Source organism: Lingula anatina, chromosome 1, assembly GCF_051362555.1.
Source record: "Lingula anatina isolate TDL-2025a chromosome 1, LinAna3.0, whole genome shotgun sequence".
In the NCBI taxonomy this organism is placed as follows: domain Eukaryota; kingdom Metazoa; phylum Brachiopoda; class Lingulata; order Lingulida; family Lingulidae; genus Lingula; species Lingula anatina.
Genome location: NC_141767.1, coordinates 36,146,492 through 36,158,737, shown reverse-complemented (window position 1 = coordinate 36,158,737; position 12,246 = coordinate 36,146,492). Strand labels below are relative to the sequence as shown.

Sequence of the window (12,246 nt, the reverse complement as noted above, 5' to 3'; positions counted from 1 at the left end):
CATAATCAAAGAAAAAAATCTTTCTATGCTCACTATAAATGTAAACAAAGTAATAAAACAATAAAATCCATAATCAATACTCCAGATATAATGATAAAAATATTGACTATAACCATAATGCTAAGTGTACACATACATACTGAGTTTACATCTATAAGGTGTAATATGTCAGTGTATGGTAAACAAAAATACCTTATTAACATAGTTATATTGAAGTTTACTGTTATTGTTTTGTATAGTCTAATGTCATCTCATTATATAGTATTGTAACATTCCATTATGTATATTCTTGTCAAACTTTAGTTTACTGCAATAGCATAATAAGGTATAATTAGTTTACTGCAATAAAATAATAAGGTATAAAAATAATTACAATTATCATTATTATTATTTATGATAATAACAATAATAAATTTCAACATGTTTCTTAAGTAGTCAGTTTTTTTTTCAGGCACTAATGCAACATTTACCTTTATTCCTGCAAAAAACTCTGGACTTTCAACAGCTAAACTTCTGGCACCAACTTGTTGTCCATCTTGTACATACTTTCCCTTTACTCTGCATTTTACCTGGAATGATAATTTTTTTTAAACATCTTATATGGCTCAGTAAAAAGGTAAATATTAGTTGAGATTCTGATACAAGCTACTGGCTTTGAATAAAATTTGATACCAAAAATTGGCCTCAAATCGTACAGTATGGTACCTTGACTGACAGCAGCACCAGGAACTACTGTAGGTACCTTGCAGGTAAATTAAATATGATGGTTAAATAGAATTTATCACCCAACTAAACTCTAAACATTTAGCTGAAAGACCATCTCTACAAATCTGATTTTCATAGTTTCACACCATAAAAAATATTTGGGCGTTTACTTTAATACCACCTCAACCATAAATAAACAGCCAAATATGCAAAAAAAATCCTGCATATATCATATCAGAAACATCAGTACTCTGCGCAACAATCTAACTAACTCTGCTGTTGCAGCATAGAAAGAAGAAAGAAACTTCAACGCATCAAAAATATCTCAGCTCGTCTTCTTACTCGAACTTCTGTGGGGAATCACATGACACCAATTTTAATAAAACTTCACTGGTTACCTGTCAATGCACGGATTTTATTCAAACTTTTAATATACCATGCTGCTGCTTATGGACTTGCACCCGATTATTTTTGTGAAATTGTATCTCATGTTTCACCACATTAAGATCTAATGACCAGCTTTAATTAAAACCTAATTGTGCAAGGCCTAAAACATTTGGAGAAATATCTTTTGAATACTCAGCCCCATATGAGAACTAAGAAATATAAGCTCTTGCAGCATGTGATTTTTAAAAAGCTCTAAACGCTCTTTTTAAAAAGTTTTATGACTGACCAATAGTTACAGAACATTATATTTGGACAATTTTCTCTTTATTTTTTATACCATTACTTTTTAAGAAAAACAATACTCTCCCCAGAAAAACTATTTCTGATAAATTTCTGCTTTTAAATGTAGCCTATAAAAGCTATAAAAATATCACATATTCTCTTACCTGAAAACCCAAAGTAATTGATTTGCTCAGCCAGACACTTTCTCTGAGCTGAGCAGGCAAATCAGTAACATTGACGCTGTCCTCCTCATGGACAAGTTGTGAATCAATGTACCATTCCACATCAAAGACAAGCTGAGACAGCCGCTCTGGAGGAACTTCATCATAGTAGGGCAGGCAGGTGAACATAAGCTCTTTTTTTGGTATATTTCCAAAAATATAGCGTGCAACTCTTTCATCCACTTGAATGTCTGGTTGCTGCGTTATATTTGGGAAGTTATCTAACAAAATGAAAACTTTTATACGCAAACTGTTTATTTAAAGGGATGTTTGTTAAAAGGTTCATTTTGGCCAAAAAAAATGGATTTTCCTGGGGTAAACGACAATTTTACCATACTGACCATTGGTTAATGAATCCATTCCGACATTCAAAGTTAGTCCCTGGTTTTTTCCTAAAAAGTTTTTTTTTGTTTTTATTTTTGTAATATTCCCTTTAGAGATTATTACAGAGTGTAGCCATCTATGGAGGTAACGTGATCTGATGGCAAGCACAAATTCCAGAATAACCACCGTTTTGGTGGTAAAATAGAATTTATCATATTTTTGTGAGTTGTTTACAATGTATTTAATGTGAAATACGTATATAATAAGAACAGTTGTTCTCCCTTTTGTTTTACTGTAATATGAGTTAACCAAATGCTGCCAATTCTTAAAAACTGAGTAAATATATTCAATTATTTAATTTATCCATCTTAGTATACTTTTATGCTTGTCAAGTGCTAGACAAAGTGTGACCTTTATAAAACCTTCATCATATGCATAACTCTTTAAATTTAATAAATGTATGGACCTAACCTGAGCAACCTGGTTCAAATCCATTTTCTGAGACAGTTCCTGGGGGGCAGAGTGCCTTACCACCTAAATGAATTGTAAACCAGATGAGGAAATAAGAATTTTTTTTACATGTACAACCATTAAAAATGTGCATCTTATTAAATTTTACAGTCAGTGCAATCACTTTTACATCAGTTACATGCAATGCATAAAATTGCTGTATACTAACATGCCCATATATAGCATTAATGTTTATTTTGTGTATTTTGTGCCATGGTGAAAACTTGAACAAATGACAAATTACAATCAAACAGTCACCTTATACATTGTAAATACATGTACCAAGATACATATAGCAACTAGTATATGTATCTTAATTCATTATCAATGAAAAATTACGAGACAAGCACTGACCTATACAGTAACGCTCAGGACACTGAGTCACAGGTGGCAGATGATACACATTGTATGTAGAACAGTTCTTAATCTGTATGTCATACGTCTTGGCACAGCAAACTGTGGAATTCTTTACACATGCGGTTCTGTTGATGACACCATCAGCAGCAGAGGGTAAGGAACCTGTGATACAAAAATTGTGATAAAGTAATTAAGTGCTTGAACTTCCCCTATTTAGTAATAATGGTAATGTTTCTTTGTTATTTCATGACCTCCATGATGGATTATTATTTTATTTTATTTTATTTTATTTTATTATTATTATTATTTTTTTTTTTTGAAATCCCCTTTCCAGAATTGCAAGGTATGTTGTTTGGTCGGTTTGTGTGTGTGTGTGTGCTTGTGTGTTTGTTTATAGGTATGTCTGTTTACACTATCTGGCTCATAATACTGAATGTATTGTTCTGATTTTTTTTTTTTTTTTTTTTGAATCATTGTGCTGGTACCCAGATCTGACCACCAAATTTAGGTGATGGCCCTGATCTTATTCTGAATAAAAAATCCTGAAATTAAAAAAAAATCCCCATAGGATAACATTGCACAAAACATGTTTTACCTGGATTGGATCCAGTCACAGGAATTTTTTTTTATTTTACATTGGAAAGCCCCTTTGCAATTTTCAAAAAACTATAAAATCACATCATTCAATTGGCCTCTAATTCACTACAGTTATAAGGTGGCAGGCCCGTAGCCAGCAATTTCAGAGGGGGGGGGGGGGAGGGTCGTTTTCTGAAAAAGTGGACCTTTTACCACAAAATCCTCAAGTAGATAGATAAATTTCACCCATAGTGGACATTTTTCCACCAAAAAGAGTGGTTCTTTCGAACTCACCCCCCCCCCCCCCCTCGGCGGTTATATTCTCTCACAATGCCAAGAGAGTCCCAGTGGAATTAGTGCGCACTACATAGTTAGTATGACAGATTCATTGTGAATGCACCTTACGTGAGCTTTTGATTACAGTTTTCTGAGTTGGTATACACATTTAGGACACATTTCTATGACTAGACAGCAAAGATGACAAACATACAGACACCATACAGGAAACAAGGCAGAAAAGCTGACAAGCGTTCAGACATTATGCAAAAAAAAAAAGTGCAAACAATAATATTTTGGCCAATTTTGACGCACTGTTACATAATGCCTTCAAGCAGCATAATCTCTCTCACCCTCTCACATTATGTACTACAGGTAACATGGCCATTGAAAACCTAGGAAGTGATTCAGTTCCATCATCATCATCATCATCATCATCATCATCATCATGGAACTGAATCACTTCCTAGGTTTTCAATGGCCATGTTACCTGTAGTACATAATGTGAGAGGGTGAGAGAGATTGGCCATTGAAAACCTAGGAAGTGATTCAGTTCCATATGGGATATAAAAGCCAATGGAAATGTTAATGTGTGAAAAATAAAAATTTTACACACAAAAAAAAAAGAATAATAACTGTAAATGTAAAGCGACCATGCCGATTTTTTTATAATCCTGCACCCTAACCAAACAAAGCCACTCAGTAAATTGAAAGTAAAACAAAAATACAGTTTGAAAGTTATGGGGCCAATGTCAAAAAAAATTGTGGAAAAAAACAGAATAATTACCGAAAAATGTAAACACATCCTGCCTCTTTACCAAACAAGGTCACTCAGTAAATTTAAAGTAAAACAAAAATATGGTTTGGCAGTTATGAGGAAAACGTGGATAGTGACAGGGATGGCGACAGCAACGACGGGGAGAGGCAGACTGTGGACAGCCATACTAATCAGAATATATATAGACACTATTCAGACACTTTTTATATACAGTGCCTGTCTATAACAATGAAAGATATATATATATATTTAAAGGTACCTACCATTAAGCCATATGGGATTATCTGTACCACAGTCACCTTCAAAATGGCAGGTCACAGGCATATCATTCCCAGTTATCATGTCAAATCTAAACCAGCCGTGGTCTATTTTATCATCACATGCTACTGCTTGAACAGAATTCTTGTGGTACATAGAACTTCTTGATATTTCACCAGTAACAGTTGTGTAAGCAAAGCACTCATCAATCACTGAGGAAAGAATAAATGTATTACCATCAGAAACAAATTTAACATGAATATGCATTTCAGTGTGGAAATCATCCTACTACTGTACTGTACATGGATGCCCTGTATGAAAAAAAATGTTTTTATGGTGCAAGAAGGTTTATTGGCCAGGAGCTTGATTTAGTACTAGTAGTTCATTTGACATTAAACAACATTTCTTTACATATAAAATACAAAATTTTTAGTAAAATATAAAAACAAAATTTGCATACCTACACAGGTGTCCACATAGTCTTCACAACAATCGTTTGCTCTTAAGCAATGTTCATCACAAAAACACCTGCCAAGTATAGGTAAGTTTACATTACAGGAATTATTTTGACCAGAGCAGCAGCCCAGTCCTAGACATAATGATGAGCGTTTGGTCTCACACAAAACTCCCTCTAAATCACTTGCACAATCATGCCAAAGACCAGTTGTGGAATCAATACACAAATATGGCTGTGTAGAAGGATCTTCAGGCTGCCCAACTGCCCAAGACATGACTGATGGACTTACTGCTTCTCCAGTGAACCACACCCAGTGTTCTGAATTGTAAGTTGCTCCCATCAGTAGATAAGGTGCAGTATAGTTACCTAATGGATTACAAAAAGTAGTAGTAAACAATGTATCATTATTTAATAGCTACTTTCATTCTTTCCAACATGAAAATAAACTTTATTGTATTGTGTACTATATTGTACAACAAAATGACTGAGAAAACTATTTCATCAGTACCATACTGTAATTTAATAAAACTATATAATAGCTATTAATACAATGCATAAATTACTTATGCACTGTACTACAGTACATAACGGTGTCATGGGTGGTTTCCCATTAACTACAATATTTAATTTTTTTTAGTCATCTTTTTATGGAGAGATACTAGTATATGTCTGAACATATCATTACTGGCACCATCACTGTGCCCTTTTTTCTATTAAGACAAAAAAGCATATACAGTAGCTACATATGTACATGTGGCTGGCATATTATGTTTGAACTAACTAGAGTGATTTATAGTACCAAAATACAGGACAAACTGGAACAGGACCTGTACCACATGAGCCATTCTTCTTGAAGTTTTACAAGGTGCAACTTTGTACTGCAAACTCAGATAGCAAGTCAAGTCAATTAAATTGCCAATGAGTCACATTGGACCAATATTATAAAGCCATTCGCTCACATTGGGCCCATATCTCATCACATTTGTCATTATGTGATATCTAGTTCCAGTAATACATAAATACTTACTACGAAGACATATTTCAGTCAGTAATCTTCTCTCTTCAAGTGTGTCAACCATAACCACATCGCCTCCAAATGACTGGCATCTCTGCCTTGCACTCTGAAAGTCTGTGAAACTAGAATCCTCAATGTAACAAACGTTGCCTCTGCACTTGCTTGATTGTGCTGGAATATAAACAACATGTAAGAACATTAATTTCTGGATAAAATTTGCTAAAATTTAATGAATAAATCAATCCTACCCAATCCTGTTTGTTAGTTTTGGGCGAAGGGTGACACATATCCTAAATTAGACAGACCCCCCCCCCCCCACACACACACACATACACACACCGACACACACACTTGACTGAGCTTTATGCTTACCTCTAACCTGATGACGTTTCTCATTTTCGCTCACTTCGAAACACTTGTTTTTCCTCTCTTACAAATGTGTCTCTAGTACCACTAGAGTTCATCTGTCCACCCGACTTCTAAAACCATGTCATAGAACGGGATAAATTCAAAGACCACGCTGTCAGAACTTTCATTCAACACTATCCACTACATTATAGATGGCGCATTTGGCGTAAACAACAAGACGTCGACTAAACTACTGAACAGCATACATATGATAACCATTAGAAAATCCGCTTCTACTTCACGCATTTAAACGAACAAATATGGATTCCAGTGGCGGATTTAGGGGGGGGGGGGTGTCAGGGGGGTCCTGATCCCCCGTTCGATTTCTGAAAAATCACACTTAAGGTCCCTTGCAGCTCTTGAAATATAGCCTACTAGTAGTAGGCCTACACTGGATCTAAACTAACAATTTCTCTTCAAAGCCTTAGTTCAGATTTTATCGTTGATAAAGCAAAATAATGCCTTTGTTTATTGAAAAACTGCAATTAGGGGCTAATAACCCCATAACAAAAACATTTAAACCAAAATAGTGGAACGTGATTGTAACCCATACACTTGTGGTCAACTATGCCAATTTTTGTGATAAAATTTCATTCTGGGATGAAGTTACGCCCCATATCGATTGTAATTTCATATAAAAATAGAAAGATGTTAAACTGACGATAAAAGCTTTGAGTTGCCTATTCTTATACATAGCAACGAGAAATATAATAGACGATATTTTATATTTTCAAAGGGATTTTTTTATTTTTAACATTGTTTAAAATCAGCACAGAGGTAGGAAAAAACTCATTTTCGGTATCTAGATGATAATAAACCGCTATCCTTAGTGCATCTGTGCATGTACCAGTATGTCAACATTTCTCAAAAACTGGGCGTGTAAGCAAGCACATCCTATTTTGAAATGTTTCTAAAGATACCTTCCTTCAATGTTATACAGCACTTAAGAAATTAATAAAAGATTGCTTTTAAAGCCCCATGAAAACTTTGAGTTGCGTGTCAAACTGATTTAATAGGGATTTTTCAGTCCCACGGTTGCACAACGTTTTGCTCATGTCGTACATGTGTAGGCCCCGATTTTCCATTTTCATTTATCCAGGATCCATTCGAATAATAGATTTATAAAGTAAATATATTCATTTATAAAGTGCATTGTGGTCGGTCTTTTTTTTTTTTTTTTTTTTTTTTTTTTTTTGAAACAGTATCGAGAGACATCTTATAGACATCCATAATCAATAATTGTATGTTTCTGTTAAAATATTATACGATAGTTTCAAAACCAACCACTTAATTCTCTGTTGAATTCAAAGTGGTTAACTATAGATTTTGAAATTACCATGAGGGACTATGTCTCAAGTTTATCCTAATTGTTTAACAATTATTTCATATATTCTTGTTCATGTTACAGATCAGTCCTTCAGACTTCGGAAAAGTCAATATTTGGACCCTTAAATATATGAGATGTTATTTAGAATTCTTACCTATCGATTCGATTGTTCTTCAAACTGGAGTCTAATGAGAGAGAGAGAGAGAGAGAGAGAGAGAGAGAGAGAGAGAGAGAGAGAGAGAGAGAGAGAGAGAGAGAGAGACCCACCTGCTGACCAAACACTAAAAACTGTGAGGACTAGGAAAATAATCTTTCCATATCTTTGGCTGCCAAGACCGCCTTCCATGTCTGACCAAGGGTGCCAAATAATCACTAATCTTTTCGGGAAGTTCCAACATTTACGTGTCTGATTGACAAGCTCTGTTGATGTTTTTTTAACTTGGTGCAGATTTGCTCCTATTATTATTATTATTATTATTATTATTATTATTATTATTATTCTAATGAAACTTTGCGAAGGTCGTGTTTTACTGTCAAAGGTACTCTTTTCATATATTCAAAAGACCAACACGGATGCATACACAACTGCACATACCCCATACAGGAGTATAAAGGACGTTTCATGCAAGCCCCTAGTTCTATTCAGAAAGTCATCGAATTTCAATGAAATAATGGAAAGGGGTTTCCTTTTACCTGTCACCTTTCAAATCTGTCTTCCAAGGGCGAAATTTTATTGGCTACGAAGACTTGATACAAAGAAAAGTTTTTTCAACATCGACTGACTAACCTGTAGCTAATAAAAACTTCCGCATTCCAAATACGTAAAAAAAGTATTCAAATTTCTGTAGCTTTCTCGAATACTCTTTGGACCAGCTAGTGCTTTGTTGCACTCAACAAATAGAACTAAACATGTCTAAATCTAACACCCCATTTCCATAGATTAGATCGACCTACTTTAGATCGACCTAACTCCCCGGGGTTCGCGCTAAATAGCTGTCAGCCGGGCGGATACGAAAGTTAATTACCCCTTACAGCTTGTAGTAGGCGGGGACGGACACTTAAGGGGGATTATCTGACAGTAATCTAGTGAGACTCCCCGCGGTGATAGATCGATCTAAAGTTGTGGGAATAGACCCTAAAACAAACCTCAGATACATTATTAACAGAATCCAAAAAGGGAGAAACGGGGAACGCGATAGCAGACGCGAAGAAAGCAAATTTCTGTGGAGGGCTTAGCATCATAAAAAGAAAAAGCGAGAGAGTATCAAAGGATATTATGTAGGGCCAACATGAAGTTGGAAATATGTTGTCTTGAGTCGAGCCCCAACGCAATATGTAAGTGACATAAACGGTGGACAGAGCCCCTACTGCCCCCCCCCCTCCCCCCGCGCTATTTAACGGGTTAAATCTCATATCTGAGGTTTTATTGCAAGGCCCCTGCAGCGACGGCGCGTGTGGAGGCGGGGAAGCCATCACGGAATTAGTCGGCGCTACTTTCAAATGAGTCGGTCATATGAAGTCCGCAGATTTGTTAGTCCGCGGATAAGCTTGTTCTGAATGGCCTTTGAGAGATCTGGTATAGTGTAGCCCTGTTTCCATGTCAACACAGTAGAAGATCCAAAGCGACAGTTAAAGGTACACTGTCACTCATTCTCCATATAGGGTCATTCAAAATTTGTTTTATTATTTACAAATTAAGCAAGCGAAAGAATTGTTTGCCCAATTGGATCTTAACTTATATCAGACTTACAACTTAAAAGTAAAGAAGTATTACTATATCTATTTGTTCTCACATACACACAAAAAAAAAAACATAAACAGTCTAAATTTTAAGCCTTCGTTACTGTCGCTTGCAGCACCATCTCACATTCTCCAATTGATCTAGTGTATTTTTACTACAGTAAAAAATCTGAAATTTTTCAAGAAGCGAGTATGATATCTAACGTCTCAGAAAATGACTGGAATGTTTATTTTAAATAACTCGACAAAAAGCTTGCGGCTACTTTCGCGGTGTCGCCCAGTTCTTAAAATTTTGAAAAAACCTTCATAACGTCTTTTGCTGCAGGTCATTATTTTAAGTTGCTTGATGTTTTTGCAATATTTGAGTCATTAATAAAATCTTCCATTCGGTTACATCCATGGTTAGGTAGACGATAAGGTGACAGAGCACGAAAACTGCTGTCTCATAGAGTAATTTGCAAACTATATTGTTAGTATTCATAACGTGTAAATATTAAACCATACAGTGATAGGGTTCTTTTTAACACTTTCGTTACTAAAACCTTCGTTACTGTATGTGAAAATTTCCCATAATGGCAAGGCATGAATTAAAAATTTTCCACGATTTATACAAAAAGCTCGATTTATCATTTATCATTACCCAGAGGTTTAGAAAAAGAAGTGTGGAATTTATATTTAACTTCATTTTTCACTTTTCTTCAAATGGACCTACATTGTACGTATTGTGAATGAGTGCTGTTATCATAAGGAATTGGGCACGCAGTCTACGCAGATCGAAAAAAGTCAAGACACACAAACTGACCGCCAAATAAAATCTGATCACGTGCCCACTTTACGGGCGTTTCAACTTAAGATTCTAGAAAAATACACCGCAATTCTCACATAAAAACAATTGCAATCAATGTAATCAATAATAAAATTTCCTAAAAGCTGTTCTCAACTCCTTTAAAATTATCAGTCGATTCAATTGAGCGGATTTCATTTGGTAGCATATTCCATTTCGTTGGACCAGCCGACTTTAAGTGATGTACCTACGAGTTTCAAATAATCCACAGATGAAAACAAATACGTTCACCGAGGCAAGGTAAGAGGCGAATCAAAGATAAAGGCTTCTAAAAAGTTGTCTATTCAAACATCCCCATCTCACCGAATAGATTTTTATATATCCAATTTAAATCGACATGACATACTGCAACATTTGTGGTCAAGTTTTGATAAAAGGGATAAAAACTTCTCATTTTGGTGAAGTTAATGACGATTTTCTCACATTTACCAATGTTAAATTAATCCATTTCAACATTCAAAGTTAGTTTTTTTTAAATCATTTCACAGATTGTTACGGAGAAAAGCCACACATTTTACTGAGAGAATTTATTTGGCTTCTATAAACATCTGAGTATGCACATACAAAAGCAGAGATGGGAGCAAATAAAGACAGGACCATCACTTTAAATTTACATCCGCAATACATCTGATATATGATACCTAACATACTGCCTTTGACAAGGAACCCTAAAAATTAGTTTACAAAAGATGCTCTGCCACAGTCCAACTCTGTACAGGTCCCACCCCCTTCCCCAATCCCCTAAGCAAATTATCAACATAGCTTTCAAGCATCTATGGAGTGGATGTAGTAAAAGAACCGCTGCAACAGATTGTTATCCTGAGGAAACATAGCTAAATTACAAAGTGCTCTGTCACATCAGTGGGTTTTTCTCTTTTTTTCTGCTTTTTACTTTTTTTTTCTCTTAACTGAAAATTCCCAGTTTGGGATTTCATGCTTTCTTATATATATACTTACGAACAACACAGTTAAGTTGTTAGTTATACTTATAGAACCAAAACACTGTTGCTGAGATGACTCTAGATCAAGCAGTCCACTTGGGTCTGATACGGTAAAGTCTTGAAAATTTCGTCGCTTAAAAATTAATTAATATTTTTAATTGTGTAAATCCGACTAATTTTTCAAAATTACCTCTCCCCGACTCCTGGGTATGACGAAATTTTCAAAAATCCGGCCTTTGGGCTTTTATCCTTAGCGACTGTTATCTTTGACCCTCCTATATGGTGGGATATTTATTACTACTTCCTAAGTCATTTTCTGGTGGTAAATAATAATCAATTTATTAGTGTATCTCGATTAAGTTATATTTAACTTACTGTACCCGAAAACATGTTGAGAATTATTTTCTCGGTAAGAAACATACCTCCTGATAGAGGAGATCGGAAGGATGAAGATAAGCCTAATTGCAACCTTGCATCATAACCTGGACGCAACATGTTAAAAAAAATTACGCACTTGGGAACGTTTGTCGCATGCAGGGCTTTTCCCAGGATTGAGTGTCAGGCCTTCTAAAATTACCATCTGTAACTTCCTAAAAATTTACAGGGAGTTAAAATAATGATCTCCCGTTGACGATCTTCCGCAATTTAAGTTCCTTGAACTAATATGAAAACTGCATTTTATTATTGCTTACATCGCGAACAATCTCCCGATGAAGATGTGAAAACTGCCTTTTCGGGTACAGTAAGTTAAGCAAGGATCGCGAACGATCTCCCGCTGACGATCTTCCGCTAACGAAGTTCCCTAAATCCCTTGAACTAATATGAAAATTGCATTTCATT

General features: G+C 35.3%; 2 protein-coding genes across 10 annotated transcripts in view; both read right to left on the bottom strand.

The window, feature by feature from the left end:
• Window positions 1-12,246, bottom strand: part of LOC106168596 (von Willebrand factor D and EGF domain-containing protein) — a 43,856-nt gene that overhangs the window by 22,780 nt on the left and 8,830 nt on the right. For 7 of the 8 annotated variants that reach the window (XM_087016360.1, XM_087016332.1, XM_087016339.1 and 4 more), the window contains exon 8: window positions 471-569. In XM_087016360.1, the coding sequence (XP_086872486.1) occupies window positions 471-569 (99 nt within the window). Of the gene's footprint in view, window positions 1-470; window positions 570-2,390; window positions 2,451-12,246 lie in introns of those variants that run through there. The other variant, XM_087016367.1, reaches the window with a different exon arrangement.
• LOC147764312 (uncharacterized) lies at window positions 2,728-8,403 on the bottom strand. Of its 2 annotated transcripts, none has more exons than XM_087016397.1 (5): window positions 8,149-8,403; window positions 6,159-6,317; window positions 5,135-5,497; window positions 4,680-4,886; window positions 2,728-2,948 (listed from the first exon to the last, which is right to left on the bottom strand). In XM_087016397.1, the coding sequence occupies exons 1-5, from the start codon at window positions 8,225-8,227 to the stop codon at window positions 2,743-2,745; spliced, it is 1,014 nt and encodes a 337-aa protein (XP_086872523.1). In that variant the 5' UTR covers window positions 8,228-8,403; the 3' UTR covers window positions 2,728-2,742. The 2 variants fall into 2 exon arrangements, with proteins under 2 accessions (XP_086872523.1, XP_086872532.1); XM_087016406.1 differs by lacking the exon at window positions 8,149-8,403 and adding an exon at window positions 6,519-6,834.